The 24,944-nt window shown below is 41.5% G+C and overlaps 1 protein-coding gene across 6 annotated transcripts; it reads right to left on the reverse strand.

Annotated features, from left to right (window-relative positions):
• Positions 1-116: 116 nt before the first annotated feature.
• Positions 117-24,045, reverse strand: chfr (checkpoint with forkhead and ring finger domains, E3 ubiquitin protein ligase). 6 transcript variants are annotated; one of them, XM_080894194.1, is made up of 19 exons: positions 23,929-24,035; positions 21,653-22,637; positions 16,470-16,611; positions 15,637-15,736; positions 13,645-13,754; positions 13,485-13,544; positions 12,876-13,064; positions 8,961-9,044; positions 8,666-8,813; positions 7,788-7,942; positions 7,449-7,611; positions 7,114-7,316; positions 4,977-5,093; positions 4,577-4,660; positions 3,874-3,944; positions 3,624-3,711; positions 3,431-3,538; positions 3,230-3,302; positions 117-2,401 (listed from the first exon to the last, which is right to left on the reverse strand). In XM_080894194.1, the coding sequence occupies exons 3-19, from the start codon at positions 16,570-16,572 to the stop codon at positions 2,359-2,361; spliced, it is 1,899 nt and encodes a 632-aa protein (XP_080750320.1). In that variant the 5' UTR covers positions 16,573-16,611; positions 21,653-22,637; positions 23,929-24,035; the 3' UTR covers positions 117-2,358. The 6 variants fall into 6 exon arrangements, with proteins under 6 accessions (XP_080750320.1, XP_080750317.1, XP_080750319.1 ...); XM_080894191.1 differs by lacking the exon at positions 21,653-22,637 and adding an exon at positions 20,772-21,029 and having other exon boundaries at positions 23,929-24,032; XM_080894193.1 differs by lacking the exon at positions 21,653-22,637 and having other exon boundaries at positions 23,929-24,045.
• Positions 24,046-24,944: the final 899 nt, after the last annotated feature.

Here is a 24,944-nt window from a genome sequence, read left to right on the forward strand (position 1 = left end):
ACACACACCATTCAAGGGAGAATGCAAAGCACTTCTCCAAAGTCCTCTAATACTAATTCCTGATTGGAGCGGCTTGGGACTGTTGTTGGCTTAGGGTCCCCAGATCTCCTGTAGGGAATAATTAAAACTCAGCCACTCTATCAGGGGATCGACCGGGCTTGTGCTGAGGGCCTGAGCTGCTGAGGAATGCTAACGTAGACGCACCATAACCGAGGGGGTAAAAGAAAGGACAAGAAACACCTAAACCACTAACGTAACAAATTCAAATCAGGAGCTCAGGCAGAGGCCAGGGAAACGCCCCATTCACAATTCAATTTTTCTATCAGTACGCTAATGAAAACCTGATGATTCCCAAACGACACGTTTCATCCACATTAACCGCAGAAAATGTTAATCTTAATAAACCACACTCGAGCAACTGGTTCAAATTATCAAGGAGATTTTTTTCTTGGCTACTGCATTTCTCCTTCACATCTCAGTCTGGAATGGAAGTTTTCATGATTACTCATCAGAGTTTATGAGCCTTACTTATATCCCATACACTGGATACAGACAGTTTTCCCATGATGCTCGATATAATCCAGCAAAATAAAAATGAGCCGACAATATGTGCAAAGATTCTTAGCAGTAAAAAATAAACACTAAGATTTTTTTTAGACTCAGTACGTTTTTGTTTTCTCTTCAAGTCAACTAAAATACTACATAAATGTAGAAAAACAATACCACCAGTGAACTCACACAAAATGTACTGGATGACAGCTAACACCTGCTTTAACAGCTTCTACATCATCCTCCAGCACTTTCTACAGTGACTCTAGGTAAAAGTCAACTAACAGACTACTCCTTCATCCTTGTATTTAAATATAAGGCCCCTATGAGTGTGCACGCTTAAATCTGGCCACACTAAATAAGGCCATAAGAGGCTGATTTGTCAACCTTTACAGTAGACATCAAAAGTTCTCTGTGCATGTTTGCATGCGTTTCTGACACTTGGGTGATGATGAACAAATGGTCACTGGATTCAATAGGACTTAACAGAATTTTGAACCACCAAACATGGTTATACTGCAAATGAAACAAAAACCAGCAGCTTTCTGTACCTGAGGAAAGAACCAGAGAAAAACTGGACAAAATCCAACAAAGTCAACTAAGGTAAGCCTTAATAACACGTAGCTGCAAATGACAACTTTACAACAGAATGCACTGTTGTGTTTGTATTGGCACAACTGTTCAGTAACTACATGCTGCAGGAGCAGTATGTCAAACCTCCATGCTACTAAAGATTTAACTATTACTAGCTGCTTGGAGTGCAATCTATTTTTCCCTCTGTTCTACGCAACCGTGCATTTCATCACAGATTAGCCCTTCCCACGCATCTCTCGCCAGGCGCTCCTCCTACTATACTTTAATCACTTTGGAGATGATTATCCAGAGCAAAAGCACACAACAGAGGCCTCCAGGCCCTCTGGCAGTGTTACAACTCAATGATCCCCTACCCACAGACAAAGTCCTACACAGATATCACATGGGATTACAAATCTACACCATTATGTGAAAGCTGCTTATACATGGCTTTTCACCTTTGCCTGGGAACAGACTAATGCCCTTGTGAAAAAGACCCTTGGAGGTTGTGCATTTACATTTAATAATATTGTTTAAATTCAGCAGTTTTGGTTCTCTTGGCCCAATAAACATGATACAATTTCTGTTACTTAACACTACTCATCATTGTTTCCCCCTAATGACATCAACATATTTTCATCAGCATCATGTTGCAGGAAGCTCTGGATTCTACACCGAGTAAGAGAGCTAATGAACATCAATACACATAAGGGCTATTAAGCCTCAACTTACCCAGGCTAAGGGGGTACATAGAAAGCGCTTGTAAGCATGTATGGCTCTAATCCATACAGATTGCCTTATTCGCATTATTTTTTTGTTGCACATGCTGGAGGACAGATTTATTAGGGAGAACCTAATTACTTCACCTTACAAATAAATGAACTGCTCAGGCAAATAATAGCTGATTACCCGCTTATGGCAGATAATGTAAGAAAAACAGATGAGAATTTAAATGGCAGCATTGTGTAAATTATCTATTAAGGTCTTCACTCCGAGAAGCAGCGTCACACATTTCTGAACTCTGCAATTAATTCTATATGAATGTGCATAGTGTTACTGAAGAGACACCCTTGCCACTGCTGTACATAGAGACTTGATTGTAATATCTGACTGGGATTATTGCATAAAGCGGTTAGCAACAATGGATGCAAAAAGTGATTGTGCCTCCTCGAATGTACGAGATGTTCAGTTATGTCAATTTGACACGGCTGAGGGAAGACGAGCCACGCTGCTGCTTCAGCTCTTGAAACGCGTCTGCTCACAGATGTGGTTGAATTTCCTGAAATTAAAATAAAGAGGGGGGAAAAGTGGTGTAAGATTTGCTTGTAAAGGCAAATGTCAAATGAGGTGAGAGGAACTAAAACAAGCTGGCACAGATCTTTAAAACATGAAGAATTATCTGGCAGTTTATACAAGGACTCCACCTAGTGGCAAGAGGAGTGAAAAACACCACGGTGTCTTGGAGCTCTAATGTTTTAATCGAGTGTAACGCACCGTTATACATCTTAACGCCATATTGAGAAACACTGCTACGTCTGCTAGACAGCCTGTAACAACACCATCAGGATCACTCAAAGATGCCACCATCTCCCAGCGTTTCCAACTGCACTAGAGCTGGGGTCATTAATCTGAGTTTCTGGGATAATTATCTTGTTATTTTAGGCAAATGGGACACTATTTTGTCAAGTGAATGCATTGTGCTTCCATATATTTATTACTAAAATAAATAAGTACTTGGCATTAGAGTATTAGTACCTAACCAAGCTGTAACTATTCAAAATAAGCGTATAAATGCATAGAAGCTGATCTGAAACGGCAAACAAACTCAATTTGCATAACGTTATCCATTTGACGTCCAATATACAATTATCATTATGCATGCATATCATATCAAATAGAAAAGCGGGGCACATATTAGTGTTACAGTGCATTTGCTTTGGGTTGCTGTGTGCAGTTGGGCTCCTTGGCATTATAATGATGACAACAATGACGGGCTTGCACTTCTTGCTGGTCAGCAGCTTTTTTTAATTAGATCTACTGACAGCAAGAAAAAATCTAAATGGCATTACATTACATAGTGTCAGCAACTTCAGTTTCACTGACTTACGCTGCATGATGCGCCTTCACCTGCGTGCGGCAGTTACGTCCCCAGTAACAGTCTGGACGAGACGTTACAGTAGCTGAAGACAGAATATTTAATGAGGTTAGTACAGCAAAGGTTTAGATATATTTAAAAAAAAAGTTAAAAAAAAAAAAAAAAAGGAGCACTTGAACTTTTGTCACAAATTATTTAGTAGGATTTTCTGACCTGGCAATTCAGATGAAGGGATGTTCTGTCTGTATTTGTAGGCCAGCTCCTTGAAGGCTCGCAGGCCACAGCAGAAACACAGGATGGCGTTTGCAGAGATACGACAATCTGAGAGAAGATCGAGTGTTATTGCTCTGATTCTAAACAGCACTGTGTACAGTGCATCTGCAGCACTCACTTTCAGTGGACTCACCTGTCAGAAGGTAGTTTCCTTGCTGTAAACCCTGCAAAGAGTCCTTCAGCAGATCTTCCCAAGACTGCCCCCTGGAGGATAAGTAGTTCTGGTGGAAGGATGGAAAGAGTACATGCTGACATACAGGTCACAGGTTGTAAGATGACTGCATTTATTTGGTGCTTTACACCACTGCATTAACTATTGCACTGGAAATAAGTGGTCAACGAAAATACTGACTCATAAAACAATGGATACAAGTCCATCTTACCCGGAGGACCTCTGATTCGTAGTTATTGTTGTTCAGCGCACCATCCAGGCATTTGTCAGTCAGGTTGAGGTCTGAAAAAATGCAAAGTGGATTTTAATTGTCAACATAATAATAACACTAATGAATTAGCTGATTCACAGTTCTCAGACCATTTCAAATTTTAATTTAAATTTCAGAGTAAAAACAACAAACAGTTTTTGGAGAGTTTTTTTTAAATGTGTTAAAAAGACAACAGTTGACAACAAAAAGGCTTTGAATGGGAATGAGTGCTGTTTTTCTTAAGGTAATGAATTTCAGATACTGTTCATCTGCTGCAAATACTGTGTTTTTACAGTATTGTGTAAAGCTCTTTAGGAGTAGTGCTTTATCTCAACTGTTTAGCTGCTACAGTACTGTACTTAATGAACTCTTATTATTGAAAAACATACCAGTTATAGTTTAATGCCTCTAATAATAATAATAATACATTTTCAGAGTGTTAGATCATACACTGTATTCACCATAAAATAATGCTACGTCTAGTGTTTAGGATTTTTGTAAACATAGTTCATATAATAGGAAAAAAGAAAAATACAAATATTGGATTTGGGCACTATTCAGGATTCAGTCCTTTCAATTAGAGGCCAAAACAAATCCCACAAGGGTGAAGGTTTACAGTGAACACAGGATATCCTGGAGCTATTTCGCTCAAACAGATACATACCACAGAATCGAGCTAGACAGCCCTGACAACCGATCCTCTGGCAACCCCAGTACATATGACAGAAAGGTCGTTGGCACAGCACACCTGCCAAAACACCACAAATCATCCATCTAAGGTGCAAAAAAATCTATTTATAGATATGATATGACTCACAAATTTGGAATTTATCCATCAGTCGATTCTATATAGAATACATACCACAAGGCTACATAAACAGAGCAGCCTTACACAGTCCACTGTGCACCGGCTTACAGTCTTGTATTATCTGACATGATCTCTTTGCATTTCACTATAGTTGCATGCAAATTTCTGAGTGACAGTCAAATTGTAGTCAATCATATTCAGTCAACGCAGACGTTACATTTCAGCAGACGGACTAACAGGTGTTGATGCCACTCACATTGTTGAGCAATAACCTGCTGGTTGCCGAGCTCGGCCCGTCTGTCTGGCATTGGCTGGAGGCAGCAGGTGCATATGAGATGGCAGCCCTGAGGGGGGCAGCGGTACTCCTGAGGAGCTGCAGGCAGGAAAGAAGTGTTGGACAAGAGCCAAGATGCAAAGATGTGTTAGCAAATCAGGAGAAATGTTGCTGTTGTGCTAAAGGGGGCTTTAACATGCACTGTCTGACCACACAATCATTCTTGTTTAACGCGTTTGGTGTTAGAGTGCCAACCACAAAGACGCCTATTTATTAGGGGTGCAACGATACACAAAATTCACGGTTCGGTTCGATACTTTGGTGTCACGGTTCGATATTTTTTCGATACAAAAAAATGTTCATGCCTTTTTAATTTGTCATTTATTAAAATTATAAATATATATTTTAACTCAAAAGTACAGTTTTTAAATTTAACCCTAACCCTTGTGCGTGTTTTTTATTTTGACAGCGAATGCGCACCTGCGGACCACTTATGTGCAGCCCTGGTTATTTAGCTCGTCATATTGCAGCCACAGAAATTCTTTTGTCCATGAAACCATAAAGCTGCACTTTCTTTTTGCCTTATAGTCTGATTTGTCATAACTTCTCCGTTTTGTGGTAAGCTTTTCTTTGGCTGTCACTTCTTCACCCTGACCTGTCTTATTTGGCTCAGCAGAACTAAAATATATATCTGTCTGTGAAGGTTCTCAGTCATCCAGGTCATCGTAGTCAAATATATATCCTGCTGCTTTTACACACGCACTCACATAAGCTCAGCGATTCTCTGCGCGATCAACCTCTCACATGTTTAAGCTTGCTGCAGGAGATTTCACTTGTCATGTCTGCATAGTAAGCTAACGATTAATAAGACGATGTCAGAGGAATTGGTGCACAAATTATCATCACTCACAGATCAGTGCTGTCGCTCTCTATACACAGTTCGCGCGATTGCAAAGTGAAAGCAAAAAAACAAGCGCAAATTCAAACGCGATTTCAATATGTCACATATTGACAGTGGCTCACCGATGCCAATGACATAATTACCCAGCTACATTTCTGAAAGAATGCAAAAGCATTGACATATATTTTTCCTACAATAGCCCGACGGGCAGGGAAGAGATAGATTTTGGTAGCCCGACTGAAAAAATCGCTAGCTCCAGGACATCAGGCTAGCGATATTGCAAGCCCTGTATCTGATTGAGGAATCACTCATCTTTGGAAAAGAGAGTTTATTACAGAGAAATGGCGCTTTCCAAAATAAAAGCTATACTATCCGCTTCTTCTGGGCTATATTCTCAGCAGCATAAGGAGAATCATGTGCTAACAGCTGTCTAAGTGACTCGGCTAAAGTTAGTAGCATGCTTGTTGTTTTTGTCTTTGCACTAGGATGATGTCGGCGTAAATGTGCAGTCATATTCGTTGTGTTCCCACTAGTGCTTTCAGGTTAATCTCGTTGAAATGACGTTAACGCCACAACACGGCAAATCTCCGTTAACGAGCTACCGCCGATCGCCCCGTGCATGGGGCTAGACGGCCAACACGTTAACGAGCTAACTGCGCTAACACACTAGTTCCCACCCATGTAATTGAGCATTGCATGGCACATCCAACATACTGTTTTACTTTAGTCCATGACGCGCTTACCTTCAGGGTCATACGTCACATGAAAACCAAAATAATTCCAAATGCCAGATCTGAATGAGGGTGGGGGAGGTCCATGTTGTAAGGAGAGCTTAACTTCTGTCTTGCTAGCTTGCCCTGCGCTCTTCCTTCTGACTATGCTGTCTGTGTTGAGTGCTCAGTGGATCTGCGCTCGACAGTGCAGCCTAGGCGGAGTAGTCGAACGCAGATTCACTGAGCGCTCAACACAGACAGCATCGTCAGAAGGAAAGTTGATAAAATAAATTACAAATGTTGTATTGTTCGATACATATGCGTACCGAACCGAAAGCACTGTATCGAACGGTTCAATATCGATACGAATATCGTTGCACCCCTACTATTTATGCCACTATTTACAGAAAAACAGACACAGTGGTGACACGACGGCATCTATAGCTGAGCAATAGCAGTTATTTTATTACATTTCCTAAAATCTTTGATTTTTCCTCTAACTTACACTCATTATTATTATCCGAGGATGTTGAGGGCATCTCTGCTGAGGCCTTTGCAGCCGCCTCCTCGCTAACTGGGTTGGGAGGTGGAGGCATAGGCTGTAGACTTGGCAGACCGGGGAACCAGTAGCTTGAGCTCGAAGCAAAGAGGAGCTGGTTCACATCACTCCTGTAGCCAGGACACTGTCTGCACATCACCAGAGGCTGACTGGAGACAAGGAGCCATCACAATAAGATTTTGTTCGCTACAACACCTATCTAAAATGATTTTACAGAAAAATATGATTTGAAACAACAGAAGAAACAAAACTACATGTCAGGTTTATTACTGATTTATTACCTGATATCTGAGGAGTCACTGTCATTATCAGAGAGCTCAAAGAGGTAATCTGAACTGCCCTCTTCATCAGAGAAAGAGCGCTCAACTTTTGGCTGCAACATGTCCTGAGTTATCTTGTTACGGCTGTCCATGCTTTTCAGGTCGTCCTCGCTGCGACACTTTTCTGTGGGACAGTTTGTTTAGAATGAGCTCATTAAGGAAATCAAGTAAAGTTAAGTGCGCCGATCTCTCGTGTTTCATCAATGGTACACAAAAAGACAAAAATCTGTGCAGGTTTACAGTGGCTGAGGGCAAAGAGCAAAATAAGACTTAAAAAAAAGGGGGGTCCACTGTGCACACCTGGATGCTGGATGAGGTAGGCCTCTACCAGGTTGTTGAGAATGTGGTTTTTATGAATCCTCTCCACAGGGCAGCGGCAGGTGGGGCAAAGGGAAGAGCGTTCCATCCAGCCAGAATAGCAGGCAGCACAGAAGACATGCATGCAAGGCTGCAAACTACAGGAAAAAAAGAAAAAACCAAACCCACACCTTTATTGGCATAGGATCAGACATTCCCAACAGCTGGAAGCTGCTAAACAGCTGGAAGCTGCAAAGAGATTAACCAGGTTCTACCATTTAATAATGATCCTAGTCATTGCTCCATGAGCATTGCTGGAGGTGAGGTAAATGAGGAAGCACCCTGGTGAGACTTTCTACTTGGTTCCCACCATACTGCTCACTCACATCACTCTAAACACCTTGGACCAGGCACATAAAGGACTATTTCTACCGCCAATAGAAAGTATAGCTACCTGCTATCTACATGCAACTACTTTCATATCGCTGCAAACGACTACCATAGCTGCACTACACCTAGACAGGGTAATTTGCACCGTGCGGGTTTTACAGCTCCATCCAATGGCTTCATTTAGGGAAATGTGACCACCTGTTATTGTTCTTGGTTTCTACCTAAAGGCAGAAATTATAGCGATCTCATGCACACTGAGATACTGTTCAATTGTAATGGAGAGCGACTGAAATTGAGTAGTCTAGTTAAGTACCAGTAGAAAAGAGGCTAAAGCGAGCGACAGGTCAACACCCTGTGTGCTTTGTTTCAAGCTTGTTAGAATTGCACAAACACTATTTTTGCCACATATACTGTTGGGCAGAAGCAGACACCTTTTTTTTTATTTTTATTGTAACTTAAACATGAAAGGAAAAAGAAATAAATCAGGTCACCTGACACAGTCATGTAGCAGGTCCTGGCAGATAACACATGTCAAGCTTTCCTCCATCTTATCCGTCTTAGTCCCTTCTACTGGTGGTTTTGAGGAACTAACCACTTCTGGCCTTGAGCTGCATGGCACACCTAATTCATAAGATTTATCTGTAAACACAGTAGGTGCACATTATAAATCAGAACACACACAAAGCGTGAGATTAAAATGAAATGTGGCTTGGAACATGATGGCTCTGACAAAATCAGAGAAGTTAAGGGAATCTAGTTTAATCTCAAAGTAACATATTCATTAACCATCATCGGTTTTCCTCCTCTTGCTTGTTGGCTCCAGGTTTTCTGTTTCTTCCTCCTGTGTAGTGGTTGGATCGTTAGCTTGGCCTAATGAGACAAAAGAACAACAGTTGTGGGTCAAATAATGACTTCAATGCTCTAAACTACTTGTTTTTAATAGATCACAGATTACAACATTTTCCAATTAAGTTTAGTCTGGTCTAAATTTATTGGATCAACCAATACATGACTATCCATCCATCTCTCTCTCTTTATTTTTTTAGTGCAAGTGGAACATGAAAATTATACTGTAGACCGTTTTACAGCTGTATTTTAAATAATCCCACAAACTTTCAAGGATAAACAAAAGCAAACTACCAGACATTCAGTCAACTGTGGTTCAAGCAAATAAATAATACATAAATAAACAAATACAAATTCTGAGAAACACAAGAGCCGTATTATATAAACGAGGTGGCCAGTGAGGCTCGTATATGGATCAGCTGTGCTACTTGACCAGAAACCTGATGTGGTAGCAAAGTATGACACCAGTGTCCAGTTTACTAAATCCATTTATTTTTGACGTAAGCATTGTTCTGTAATGTTGCCGAGATCACATTTGCAGTTAAGTGCATTTAGTGGTGGTGAGCACGACTTTATGTGTTTGTAGGAGTCTTTAATCCCATCAAACTTCAGACACGCTGGTCGGCACTGCAGCTCTATGTTAAGACACTTATCAACTCCAAGTGCTCTAACCTACAACAAACGTGTCATGCTGAAAAAATAAACAGCACTTACTTACCAACCTGTTGGAAACAAATGATACCAACCTGGCTTTTTGTGAAACTTTCAGACTGTTCTCTTTTTAAAATCACGTTTATTCATTTTAAATCAGGTAAGTTATTTTGAGTGTGAACACAAGGTACCAGCAGCCCAGCTGTCTAAGCTGGTGTAAGATAAGGAACATTTACTTAGTTTGAATTAAAAAAATAAAATAAAGTCATATTGTGAGGTTCTATTGAGCAGACAGTGTCACTTGGTAATCTGTGACCAGCTAACATGGTTGTGTGTCCCGAATAATGAGCAGGTGTTAAACAGCTGAGGGTGTACAAGATGTATGCAGGTAACACAAGTGTTTCCATGGAGCTGATCTGTTAGCCTAACCTGATATGACCAACTATTCCAGCCACGTGATTGGTTCAGCATGGTATTATTCTCATTGGCCTTTTGTGTTCTGGCAAAACATGGATGAAATGACTTCTATTGACCATGTATCATAACTCTGCTGAGGATAGCTTCTTTTACCATAATCATCTTTGTTTATTTACTGCAGAGAGTGACTGTAAAGAAAATGGCACCGTACCAGCAGAGTACTCTGAACCTAAGATTTCAAGATTGAGAAACAAATCAATACACAAAGCAGATGAAAGCAGACAGAAATGGCAGTTAAACACCGGGCCAGATATAATCAATAATGACCAGCTGGACACGTGCCAAACAATAAAGCTGAATTAGCGTAAAGTTCAGTATTGATCAGCTGTAAATCATCTTCTTCCCTCACTAACTGTAATCAGAGTTTCAAAAAGCAGCACAGAGTCCTCACAGCTCACTGTCTGCTCCTCTACAGCAGTTAATCATCCGTCACACTGTCAAAACACATGAGCTGGTGGTACCAATTTATGTCAGAACAATTACATTATTATTATTCTCAATATTCATTTCTACAACTATATTTTACTAAACACCTGCAATATTATAATTTTTTAAAGCAATAACAACCAGACTTTAGACAGCTAAAACAAACTACACAGGGACTATATTAATATAACCTATTTGGTGGCTGCCTTCCAGAGGAATTAGAGAAATTGGGAAAATGGGAATGCCAGTTTTAGTCCACGTTTATTGGACTCTCTCCATCAAAGAGCTGAAGCTACATGTGGAACAAAAGCAGGAGAAAACTGCTCACATTGCTCTGCTCAGAAGTACAGAAAGCCACCAAATAGCATCTCTACTGCTCAGCAATTAACACATATTTTACTTGTCTCATCTGGAGAAAATAGTATTGTTGTCTTTCTAAGGAGTTCCCTGCAACAAACTTCTGAGAGCCATGACCACAGAACACTATTCCCACCAAAGCAATCTAAAGATCCTGTAGTTAGTCCATGCAGCAGGCACAAGGGGCTTTGTATACCTCAAATGCAGAGTGTACCGGGGATTTATCTGAAACACACTTTTATTAAACGCTGCCATTTTTCCTAATAGAGATGCACCGATTGACCAATTTTCAGTGTTCTGAGTCAGACCAACCGGCTGGTCACCCTCCCATATATCAGATGCTCAACACACACTCACAGCAGCCACAAGCTAACATGTAGCTAGCATGGAAGCTCTTCAACGTGACTGAAAACATGAAGTTTGGTAAAGCATGAAAATATTCTTAACAGCAAACCTGATCAGACGCTGAAATCACCTTCCCTCATTAACATGGAAATTTAAAAACACGCTAACAAGAATAAAGTGGCTAAAGGTAAAAATATCTCCAGCTCAAAGCCACAAACCAGTATGAGCCTTCAGTATGAAAAAAAGCAGTTAGAAGTAGAAAACTGTGACGAGTGGAAAGAAGAACAAGGCTGATGTTATAAACATACTAGAAAATGATGTGAGAACATGGCATTCGTCGTTTTTTATGAATCTGTTGCACCTGTGTTTGGTTGGTAAGGTAAATTATATCAGATTCAGGCAGGTATAGCAGCTCATCTCCATTTAATTATCTGTCCCTCCTTCCAGTAGCAGAAGCTTTCACTGTAGCTGTTTGAGTGAGAGAAAATCTCGTAACTTACTGCAGTTTAGGGGAATTTATAAAGTGCACCTATAATTTCTAATTAACTGGTCATGTGTAAACAGCCTGATGTCTTATTCTAAATTCCTCACATTAGCCCTTTTAATATTTTACAGTGTAGAAATGTTTTAATTGATGACCCATCCTGTGAGATCAATTAGATACATTTCCTGAAACACCAACACAAAGACTGTCCTCCAGCTTTACTGATCTCACTTGGAGTAAATACAAAGCAAAAAGAATAGAATTTCAACTTCAATACTTATATATCACTGATAAACCATTTCTGAGGTCATGGGGGGGTTATTATTTATTAAAAGATAACTACAAACATGTGAATGTGGTGCTTTTTGTTTTGTCAGAAGTTGCAACACTTGAGTTTCTCATCTTAATGTTCTTTGATTTAAAGCTGAAATATTTTGAAACAGCGTTCCATCAGTTTCTTTATGCACCAAAACCGGTCAGAGAGACTCTGCACTTGTTTTTAACACCAAATCCAAACAAGTAACCGGAGCAAATGAGAAAATTAAAATAAGAAGACAGCGCAGTGAGTGAATGAGTAGGCGAGGCAACGTGTCCCACTGCAGTGAGTGTGTCAGCTTGCTGTCTGACAGAAGAGTGGGCGAGAAAGCGCAGGTGCTATCAGTGTTCAGTGCTGTGTCAAATCTGTATTTAGGTATTGTAATATTTCAGAAAAAAATGCTTTTTGTGTTTGGCCCTGGAGCAGGTCATCTATTAATCGGAAGGTTGGTGGTTCGACCGCTGGCTGCTAAAGTCTGCATGCCAGAGCATATCCTTGGGAAGGCTGCTCCTGGATCATCACAATGTTAGCTAGAAAGCACTTGGACATACAAAGGAGTGCTTGTGTGAATGAAGCATGTTGTATAAAGAGCTCAAGTGTTCAAGTAGAGTAGAAACATGCTATATAAGAAGCGGCCCATTTATCATTTCATTCAAAAGACGTGGCTGTTAACTCTTTTTCTATTTGAAGACGTAAAGTAATTTAGAGAAGCTCCAAACGGTAAATGTACATAATGTAAGACTTTAAAGAGTGATTTTTAATCTTATGAATACTCCCCGCTGTCCTTTTGCACACCAACCTTTTAAAAGTGCGTGAGTAGAGAACCCACCAGTCACAGGAGAGCCTGTGGTTGCCATGGCACCAGAAGAGTAAGCAGTCTCAATACAGAAGTGTGAAGCAGAGGTAGAGGGTTGAGGTTCCTCCTGAGTTGCATCCCGAGGAGCCTTTGAGAGCATTACAGGCTCTACAGAGAGGGCCATCTCTGAACCTGGAAGAGGAGGAGGACGGCTGTGGGCTGAAGTCTGAGTACAGAGTGGGAGATGACTAACAAAACAAACAGAAGTAAAGATCTACAGAGTTCAGCCACAACATTAAAATCACAGACAGATGAAGTGACTCGTTTTGATCGTGTTGCTTTTGTGTAATATGCTGCTGGTGAACAGTAGCCCATTGCATTCATGTAACTAAGTGGCATGTACCACCCACCAAGCACTGATACCGACCAGCTCTGGACACCACAGGACACTTTAAGGACAGGCAGGGCTCCCAGAAACTGAGTGTGTTTTGGTAGCACAAAGGGGTACCTTCACAACATTAGCCAGGTGGTTTTAATGTTGTGTGTTGTGGCTGGTTTGTGTAATTAGCTCCTTTTGACAAATTAACTGTGGGGAACTACTCAGGTACTCACCATAATTGTGTTGTGAAGCGGTTTGATCCAGTTTGATGGAGTGGTAAACATAGGCGATGTCTACAGGGTGACAAGAGCACACAGCGTACGCGTTTTTGTCTTCATATACACACATACAAAATAATATATCATTGTTATAGTTCACAAATTCAAAACTCACTTTGTTCAGGTTCACTTTTCCTGTACACAAAGTAGATGACATCGCCATTCTGCAGCATGTGAGTTTGTTTCTTGACCAGTTTGGACATGTTGATCACTGTGCCATTAGTGCTACGGACAGACAGAAATGATATTTAACTATACTGCTTATACTAGGGCTGCTCAATTAATCGAATTTTAATCACGATTACGATCTGGGCTTTCAACGATCATTAAAAATGACTGAGCCGATTATTAGCCCCTCCCTCGTGCTTTCCTCTCGCGCTGCTCCGTGTGACAAATCGAGCGCACCTCTCTGCGTTTCGAACACGTGTCACAACAATTAAGAGCAGCGGTCCCCAACCTTTTTTGCGCCACGGACCGGTTTATGCCCGACAATATTTTCATGGACCGGCCTTTAAGGTGTCGCGGATAAATACAACAAAATAAAACTAGTACCGGTACCGAAAAAAATTAGATTTATTCATAACACACGTGAAAAGACCCAGGAAAACGGAGTTAACGATAAAAACGATAACAAAATAACGCTGAAAACCCTGAAAACCATACATTTCACACCTGAGCCTCAACTCTCGCGGCCCGGTACCAAACGACTCACGGACCGGTACCGGTCCGAGGCCCGGGGGTTGGGGACCGCTGATTAAGAGGACCCGAGGGAAGCTCGGAAAGCTAAGCAGAAGTTATTTGGAGAGGAGAGTGACTGCTGTTGGTTGAAAAGAGAGGTAAAAAACTTCAGTGGTGTGGAAACATTATGGGTTGGCGGAGTCAGACGTGGGTCAAGTAGACATAGTGTGTAAACTTTGCTACGGTGTCGTAGCTGCACCACAGAGCAACACTGCAAAGTTCACTAAACATAGATGTTTACATTTTTCATTGATTTCTTATATTGCAAACATTTGCACTGTTATCAGTATTTGCACACTATTTTATATATATTTTTGACAATCTTTAAAGTCATTATTCAATACATTGTTATTGTTAAATATCGTCAAATAATCGAGATCTCAATATCAGTGAAAATAATCGTGATTATCATTTTTGCCATAATAGAGCAGCCCTAGCTTATACGTCTGCTTTACAAAGGGGCATTATGAACAAATACGAACTAATGCTCACCATGTCCCACTTAAATATTCAGTGTGTGAACTGTCCATTTTTGTACTAGGTAGTGAAGATGTGCATTTTTTTGCAGCGGGGGAAAAAAACTGATCCAGCAGAGTGATATTGTGGTCATATTGTATCAATACAGGCCTCCGTATATCAACACTTTATTAAATGAATTGAAAAATCTCTGAGAATAGAACAAGCAGTCATCTCATGTGCCACTATCCAAACAAACTTACATTAAATCAGCTCAACTGAAAAATCAACACTCTTATCTTGACAAAACTGCCTCCTAATAAACAACAGTTTTTGATTCCAAGGCGATTACACAGGTCACCTGATAAAAGGCAACCTTTCTGCAAACAGTCACAGTCTGACTTGTACTGACTGCAGTCACTCTCAGACAGACTGTCAAAAGTTTGCAAACAACTGCGGTCTAATTTATAAATGCCTACATGTTGCCATCAGTCTGAATGAGTCTTTGTTAATGAGCACATCTCGAGGGGACTCGATTCAGCTGGCTGCCAGCTGCTTGTATTCCTATAAAACAGGAAGGTGGCTTAATATATTGTTTAAAATCGCAAAATCCATAATAGGCTAGCAAGTTACGATGCTCTCAGATTAATGGAAAAAAGTGAATGACTGAAAAGGAGCTTTAAAGTGTATGCGTCTCCTTTTTCTTTTCCCTCTATCTCAGTAGGACATTCTCAACCTGGTGGTACACGTTTCTGATAACTCCCAGTGTCTTTTCAACCAACTTCTTCTAAGAGTTTTATTTCTACTCAACGGTGCAGCAGAGAGCTTATTATTTTTTATAATGATATTCAGTTTGGCCCACTGGGAAAACAAGCAAATGATATGAGTGGTACAAAAGTTCAGCCTGGAGTACCTCATGTCTTCAAGCCACACCAGCCCTGAGCTTTCATCTTTCACAATCTTGCAGTGCTCCCCTGAGACAAGTTTATTCGCTGGAAAGGAAAGATAACATCCTGGAAACAAAAAAATGAAAATTGCTATCATGAAAATATAGAAATTCCTAGTTTTTCTGCTTTTAAAAGCCCATCTCGAGAGAACATTATAGGTTATAAAAGGCACCTGTAAACCATTACAGCACAAACATATTTTTAAATCCCCCTCCACCAAACATTCTATAACAATGCTTCATTAATCCAATACTATCTATATTGAGTTTTTAATCTTTAGCCAAATTTAAGCCTTTAAAAACATCGCATGTTATACCTGAAATTGTGCTGCTGTGACATTTTTAAATCATTCGCTGCCCAGACATAAGCAAACTAATTAAACCTAGCAGTTTTGCATTGCAAAAAGGCAGACCCCCAAAAAGCACTCGACAACAAAAGCAGACACAGGGGGAATTATAGACCTAACCTTTTCTTTAGTAAAAACCCAAACAAAAAAAAAAATCTACTTAATATTCTGCACGCATGTTCTCGATGGATGTCTTTTGTTCTCATCACAAGGGTCTGTCTAAGTTTGGTTCACTAAAAGAAAGCTTTGTGTTTTCAAGGGGGAGGTTTCAAAAGCTCCAGACACTGACAGCAACGTCTGCGCTCCTGACAGGACTGTCATTTGTTAATAGGCATCAGAAAATTAAGCGTTTCAAAACAAAAGGAGATAAAAACAAAGCAAAACAAACAAAAAAAATGCATTGAATTTAATGCCAATCGTTTCTCATTCCCAAACACAGTCAAACTTAACCACCTTTTTTTCTGCCAACCGTGCATTCACTGTTGAACAGCATCACAGTTTCACTGGAGTCCACTTTGACAAGCTTCCCCCACGCTCGTCCTCTCCTACTGTCCATGTCCCAGGATGCGTTGTTGTGTTTCTTCCCCCCCTTTTTCTACAGAAGTTAAGAGAAAACAAGTTTCACTTTGGCGTTTTTTCAGGGGATTTCCTAGAAACATGGTAGCAGAGAGAAAGTGAAATTAAATTTCTGCCTATGATAAAATTACAAACAAGGGATGTTTCCATATTCTCTCCACCTGTCTAAACGAAACACCCAGCATACATCATTAAACATACACGCACAATTAAGGGCATGCTGAGGTTTGTCACATGGAATGTAAATGGAGCTGGCACCAGAGGAAAGAGGTTAAAAATATTTAACCAGCTTAAAAAACTACAGGCAGATGTTGTTTTATTACAAGAAACTCACAAACCTGTCACAGGTTTAAATGAACTTAAAACACCTGAGTTTCCTAACGTGTTTGCAGCCGGTTATAATTCTAGACAACGGGGAGTAGCAATTTTAATACATAAAAATGTTAATTTTACAGTACTCGATACAGTTATAGATCCAGAGGGTAGATTTCTAATTATTAAACTATCAATATTGAACAAAAAACTATGTATTGTTAGTATATATGGTCCAAATGTTGATGAACCCTCATTCTTCCACGGTTTTTTTAGTGCACTCTCTGAACACCTTGATTGCACACTCATTCTTGGCGGTGACCTCAACCTTGGACTAAATGAAGAAATGGATAGGCTCAACACAACAGGAACTCAGCGTAATTGGCAGTCCACAAATATAATCAAACAGTATATGAACGACTTTGGTCTTTGCGATGCATGGCGCTCTCTTCACCCCACCAGTAAGGAATATACTTTTTTCTCGCATGTTCATCACTCTTACTCTCGTCTGGATTATTTTTTGGTCAGCAGCTCACTGCTGTGTGACATTTCAGACACTGAGATTCATCCTATAGCTGTCAGCGATCATGCTCCTGTATCTTTATCACTAATGCACAAGAATAATACTACGCCAAGTAAAAACTGGAGATTTAATATATCACTACTTAAAGATGAAGACTTTATTAAATACTTTAAAAAGGAATGGACTTCATATTTAGACTTTAATGACACTCCCGGAATATCTGCTTCTGTTCTATGGGAAGCAGGGAAAGCTGTGATGAGAGGTAAAATAATTTCTTTCTCATCACACAAAAAGAAAGAAGAAAAAAATATTCAGGAATTAGAAAAAAACATCAAATCACTAGAAGAAGCCTACGCGTCCCACCAAGATCAGGAAACATTGAACAAAATATGCAAAACAAAACTAGAATTAAATGAAACTATTAATAAAAAAACACAATTCCTTACACAAAGACTTCGCTTGCAGAATTTTGAACACAGTAACAAATCAGGTCGATTTCTAGCTAACCAGCTAAAAATAAATAAAGAAAAAACAACTATATGTGCTGCTAAAGATTTATCGGGGAACACAATATATGATCCTGGAAGAATAAACAACATTTTTAGGGATTTCTATGAAACTTTATACTCACCACAAATAAACCCATCTAAAAATGAAATTGATCTGTTTCTTGACAACGTAACTCTTCCAAAATTACTAGACAGTCAAGCAATGGAACTGGATTCGCCACTGACGCCAAGTGAACTCCAGGAAGCCCTGATAAGTATGCCCAATAATAAGGCTCCAGGTCCAGACGGCTTCCCTGCAGAATTCTACAAAGAATTCTGGACAATTTTGGCACCAGTATTCCACAGCATGTTGCAGGAAATCGAGGAAAAGGGCAGACTACCACCAAATATGAATTCTGCCAACATTAGTCTCCTGCTAAAACCAGGCAAAGATCCTTTATTTCCCTCAAGCTATCGTCCAATTTCTCTTTTAAATGTAGACCTTAAAATAATCTGCAAAGCTCTTTCAAAGAGATTAGAGAAAATGACCCCCCTCTTAATTCATCCTGACCAAACTGGTTTCATAAAAGGTAGGCACTCATCAACAAATACACGTAGATTACTTAATTTAATAGACTACTCATACGATAAAAACATCGAAGCCATAATATTATCTCTAGACGCAGAAAAAGCATTTGACAGAGTTAATTGGAAATTTTTATTCGCAACTTTACACAAATTTGGTTTTGGAAACTCTTTCATAAACTGGATAAGAATATTATACAATTCCCCAACGGCTCGTATCAGAACAAATGACCAGACATCCTCCAGCTTCTGTCTCCTGAGGGGCACCAGACAGGGATGCCCACTCTCCCCCTCACTTTTTGCAATTTTTATCGAACCTCTAGCAGCAGCATTTAGACAGGCTACAACAATTAAGGGCATAAAATGTAAGAACATAGAACATAAAATCAGTCTCTATGCGGATGATGTGTTGCTTTTTCTGCAAAACACACAAACCAACCTCTCTGAGGTAATTACTTTAATAAACTGGTTTTCAAGAGTTTCAGATTATTCAATTAACTGGCCAAAATCTACAGTTCTCCCCATCAACTGCTCCTTCCATAATTCTTCCTCTGCCCCACTGCAATCCGGAAATATTAAATATTTAGGTATTAATATCTCTCCTAAGCTTTCAGACTTAACTAAACTAAACCACATCCCACTTCTAAAGAAAGTAGAAGGCGATCTGACTAGATGGAAATCTTTACCCATATCACTCATGGGAAGGGTCGCCACTATAAAAATGATGATCTTGCCAAAAATAAATTACTTATTTTTGATGATCCCTAACAAACCATCACAAGATTGGTTCAGATCTCTGGATTCATATATTTCCAAATTCCTTTGGAAAGATAAACCCCCGCGTATTAGCTTAAAAACGCTACAAAGAACCAAGGATAGAGGAGGATTAGATCTGCCTAATTTTCACCAATACTTCTTAGCCAACAGGCTTCAGTTCATCTCAGAATGGTTAAAACATACCTTCTTAGTTGAGCCCTGGCTAGATGTTGAACAGGCACTATGCAAGGATCTAGAGATTTCAGACCTACCATTTATTAGCTCAAACATCAAAAGACATGAATGCTTTAAAAGTATCAACATCAGCTTTTCTCTAACAGCATGGTGGGAGTTTCTAAAAATAACGGAGTCTTCATTAATCCCATGCAAACGTACACCTATCTGGAATAACCCTGACATATTACAAAACAATAATATGATTAATTTCCCAGAATGGAGTTGTAAAGGAATTAAATACTTAGAACATATATTAGAGGGAACAGAATTTATTCCATTTGACAGACTAGTTGAACAATATGGGATCAACAAGACAAGGTTTTTAGAATATCAACAAATTAAATCCATAGTAAAAAAGAAATTTAACCTCAGTCAAGTTGAATTACAAACACCACTAAGTGCGGCACATTTTCTTACTCTTAAATCCCCCAAATTATTATCTAAAATATACAGAACACTTTCTAAATTAGATGAATCAATATCCCTTCCTACTGCAAAGTGGGAAGCAGATTTATCAGTCAACCTAGACCAAAACTTCTGGTCTCAGATTTGCTTAAAAACTTTTAAATTAATTAAAAATCCCAGTCTGCAATTAATACAATACAAAATACTTCATAGAGTGCACTATACAGGTCATCGGATGTTCAAGATGGGCTTTACATCTTCCAACAACTGCTCACACTGTCAAGGCAATACACCAGACAATTACATCCACGCTCTTTGGTTCTGTCCACCAGTGCAAAAGTTTTGGCGCGAGATATGTGAAGACTTATCAAAATGTCTGAAATGTAACATTCCAACCTCCCCCTTAGTGTGTTTGTTGGGCAGCTTAGATAATGTCACTTCAGAAAAGAATATAGCCCATATGATCTTCACTGCCCTATGCATAGCCAAGAAAACAGTCCTCATGAACTGGAAAAATAAAAATAATCTTAATTCTAACCAATATAGAAATTATCTATTAGATTACATTAGTCTTGACACAGCCTCTGCCACCACATTAGATCAATTGCTCTGGGCCCCTTTTATCAGCTCCATCACCTAGTGGGGGTGGGGGGTCATAGTTTGGTCCCGCCTTCACTGTTGTGATTGGTGAGGGGGTAGGGACAGGCTTAGGGCGTCGGGGGGTTCCCCGGAGGCATCTTCCTTGGGGGGCTCAACCCGGGGTAGCGGTCACGTCCGGTTGAGGGCTCTGTTGGCTCTCAGGTGACTGTTTCCTCGCGGCTGCGTGCAGCGGGGCTAGGGGAGGGTCTGTGCTGACGGACGTGGGTTACTGACCTGGCAACCTGGCTGCCCCTGGGTGGGTCCGGGATGGGCGTGAGGTTTTGGGAGCGCTCCGTCTCTGGGCTGGGGCCCGGGCCGGGCCTCGGGGGCTCGGGTCCTGGTTGGTGTGTTGCCGGGGTTGTGGGCGGGTGGGTGCATGGGGGCCCGGCCCTGGAGCAGGGTGCCGCCGGTGCATCGAGCCGCCTGGGGGGCTCTTCAACTGGTGGGGGGGATGGTCACATCTTGCAGGAGCTTTCTTCTCTCAGGAACTCTCTGCAGGAGGGGGAGATACAGGAGAGGTGGAGGAAGATCTCAGCCTGGGCGTTTACCGTCTTATGTAGTCTGGAAGATGTGTGGATGGTGGGGTGGGTGCAGTTTTCTCTGTGGTGGGGTTGGGTGGACTGTCCAGGGCTCTGTGGAGCCGGGGGGCGCTACTGCACTGGGCCCCGGTCTGATGGGCCTGGGCCCCCCTTCCCTGGCGGATCGCGGAGGGTGGGAGTGCCTACTGGGGTCAGCGGGGGAGCTGGCCCCAGGGAGGGGTTACCTGCCCCTCCCTTCCTTCCCTCCCCATCTCCAGCTGCCTCCCTCTTCCCGCTCCTCCACAACCACCCACACATGCAGGGCCTTGGAGTGGGGGTATGTCACCAGGGTGCAGAGGAGGCTACCCCCCCCCCCCGTCCCCTTCTGGCTGCCTCTGCCTCAATTTTATCCCACAACTTAGACATTCACATTATTCACACTCTCATTACACATACATATAGGATCTTGGGGGTGGGCACAATCACGGAGTCCAAATCACCATCAGGGTGTATACCTCACCCCTGACGTCGTTGCCCACCTCTCAATTTTAAATACACTTAGTCATTGAGGGTTAGCAGGAGGGACTATGCGCTTACCTGCTGCTCCTTGGCAGGTAGCTCCAAGCCCTCCTGGGTTTTAATTGCACCTTAGAACACATATGCATCAACACTACAATGAGCGGGTGGAGGGAGGTTTGGAGTCTTCTCCCACCCCCATTCTCTGCGGCCTGCTGGAGCGGGGGGGCTAGTAGGAGGAGTTGGCCGTCCGACTGCGGTCTGGGGTGTGGGGCCTCCCTGCTGCTGCGGAGTCGGGGTGGTCTGCCTCTCCCCACCGCAGGGAAAAGGGTAACACCACCTGGGTCTGGGTGCAATTCCCCCCTCCAGGGGCAAGGGTACCTAGACCCGGTTTGTAGAGTACGCTTGGGGAGTGTGATTGTGTGTACAGCGTCTCTTTATGTCTGTCTCCACGTTGGTTGAGTGTGGAGTGAGTGCATATGAGAGCATGAGGGTGGGAATGGATGTTTGTGTCTGTGTGTGCCTGTATGTCTGTGTCTATATGTCAGGTTGGGTATCAGACGCCACCTCTCTGGGGACACCTCAGGCCCTCCAAGGTTTGGAGGCCTATCTCCACCCACCACCACTTCCCCTGCCGGTGGCGGACTCCCTCAGGTGTCGGTGTGTTGGTGGTTCTTTGTGTCTGGGGGTGGGCGTCCGGGTGCACACCGGCTCACTCCTTGGCGGCCGCTTGTCGGGGCCTGGGGCCTGGGGCTCGCTCGGGCCCCTTTGGAGGTGGGGTGCCCCCGGCCTCTCGGCCTAGGGCTCGGTCACTCAGGCGCAGCTGGGGGCCGGCGGAGCTCACGGGCGCGTCACTGCAACTCCCCCTGACTTCTGCTCCGCGGCTGCTGGGCGAGCCCTCATCTGGGACTCTCCTCAGCTCTTACTGGGACAGTGGCGCGGCTGCCCCTCTGTTGGTCTTCCATGGTCTCTTGTGTTCTGGGGGCCTCTGGATGTCTGGAGTTTTGATCTCCTCCATACCCGCTTCACACCCTGGAGGACGGGGCTGTGGCCCCCCCCACACTCCCTAGCAGATCATTACATGGAGAAACCTTTGGAATGCAAGCATGCTGATCCACACAGGTATGCACACATGGGTATTCACAGACGCGGACTAAAGCTTTCTTGGCTGCTGCCTCAAAGCACACTGTGCGCTGTCTATCTTGCGTGCTGCACAATATCGTTTATTACTTAGTAAATACTGATATCTATGACTAGCTAGTTTATTGTGATGGTGCTTTGTTTTCTCTATTATTATGTTGCTCTTTGTTGTTTGCTGTCTCCTCTGTTTGTTTTTTTTTTGTTTTTTTTCTCCATACAGGTGACCCAGGAGTTTTTTTTTTTTTTCTCTCTCTTCCCCCCCCTTCTCACCGTCTCTTCTCCCCTTTGGTTTTCTTTCTTTCTCTCCCCCTCTCTCTCTCATTCATTCCCCCTGTCCTATTTATTAAAAAAAAAAAAAAAAAAAAAAAAAAAGACAAAGGATGAACTGAAGCTCTGCCATCACGTAATGTCGCATACTGCTGTTTCTGATGTCATTTAAAAAAAAAAAAAAAAAAAAAAAGATAAAATTACAAAGCTCTTTAATTTCTTCGTCACTCACACCAACTATTAACAGTTAACAAGAAGCAAATGCTTACATTTAAAAACACTGGTGTTCTTATAGACACTAATAATAATTAGAAATTATTTTTTTCAGATTAACACACAAGAGCCATACGTCAACCCAGCATTTATTTTACTAAGCTTGTTTTTTTGGGGGTTTTTTTAAAAATATTTTATCATTACTTTTTAAGCCGAATAATTCTTCGAACTGTGTTTATGAAGTCCTGTTAAACATATCTAGTTTTAAACATCATGTTTACGTGTAGGATGAGTTTACAAACAGACTAAACACGTTAGTGCAGAAATGCACATTATTACATCAGCGAAGCTACATTAAACTGAACGAATCTCTCATGAAGTTTGGTACGAAATGATGGGGGGGAAGACCCCCCCTAACGACACTGGGCTTAGCTTGACATACGTGAGTTTGCCTGCTACATAGCTAAACTACTAGCTGACTATGCTCTGCTACATGTTAGGGGGGGAAAGGTTATTTCAACTGTCAGCTATCAAGGTGACAACTTCTTAAATACGAGGTGCGGCGAGTTACCAACACACACGTATACACACACAACTTCAATAATAAGCTAACGCGACTGCTAACATTAGCAGCCGTTCATATTTTGCGACCAAGACAAAAACGGTAGTTCTTCGGTGCGAGTACTAGCAATGTCTGTAACGTTGTTTATATGTCGTGTCGGAAACGGTTTCCCTACCGTCAAAAGCTTAGTTTGTTATCCCAGAAGCTGCGTGAAAACGAGCTTCTCCCGTTCATGTTCCAACTAGCTTCAGGCACAAGATGCACTTCCTGCCCAGCTTTGGGTTGACCGTCATCAGCTGATGGAGGAGGGGCACGTCGTGGATTCACTGGGTTCAACTTCCCACAGACTGCGTGTCTCCTCTGGTATCAATACGACACCAAGTAAAAACAGGGCCAGTATTTCCAATACAGATACTTTACTTTTATTATATAAAGGCAGCTTATGTAGGTGAGAGCAGCGTGTCACGATTTAGGAGGCGAATTATCATCAATTTGCAAATTCTGAACACATTTTAATGACCACCAAGTCCCTGCGATTTTTTCTATCCCACAATTCTTGGTTAACACAACAAAACACATCTTTCAGCTTTTCATGGGTTTGAAACCGAGATTTTTTTAGAGAGCTGGAATACAAATGGTAATGTAAATATTTTTGATTGTTTAAGTTACTGTAGGCTATAAATAAAACAGATGTAACAATCAACACAAAAAGGCTAATATGAGGCTTATTTTTCCTTTCCAAAAAAAAAACAAAACAAAAAACCAGAAGGCTGTTTTGATGAAAAGTATTGATCCTAGTATTGATCTGACACCAATACCAGCGGTGGTATCTATAGAATCAATATTTGGATTGATCTGCCCACCTCTGGGTTCTAGATGAGATACTCTCCCCCCCCCCCTTATACGCACACTTAGAGCTGAAGCACCTGGCTGTCCTCCACTGCTGACAGGTAACGATGAGGAGGTAGATAAAGTACTCCAGACATTTCTGGTCTTCCAAAGTTGAATGCTGCAGGCTTGAGTAATGAAAATGTTCCAGCTCGACTCTAAATTTAATTTTTGCAAACCAAATGTCTTGGCTTCGTACCGCCGCACCTGTACATGCTCAAATACTGGACTGTCAGAAATACATGAATCAATATGGATTTGTGGGCCTTTGTGTTTCACTTAGTTCCAGCAGATGTTTCCAGT

The sequence above is a fragment of the Rhamphochromis sp. 'chilingali' genome, assembly GCF_963969265.1.
Source record: "Rhamphochromis sp. 'chilingali' genome assembly, chromosome: 10".
NCBI classification, from domain to species: Eukaryota; Metazoa; Chordata; class Actinopteri; order Cichliformes; family Cichlidae; genus Rhamphochromis; species Rhamphochromis sp. 'chilingali'.

Excerpts from the sequence above, each read along its gene's own strand:
- chfr (XM_080894191.1), bottom strand. The coding sequence starts at position 20,915 with ATGCACCCACCCGCCCACAACCCCGGCAACACACCAACCAGGACCCGA. Across the intron at positions 3,712-3,873 it reads ACGAATCAGAGGTCCTCCGG|AACTACTTATCCTCCAGGGG; the intron begins GTAAGATGGACT and ends TCCTTCCACCAG. Across the intron at positions 3,539-3,623 it reads AGGAAACTACCTTCTGACAG|ATTGTCGTATCTCTGCAAAC; the intron begins GTGAGTCCACTG and ends ATCTTCTCTCAG.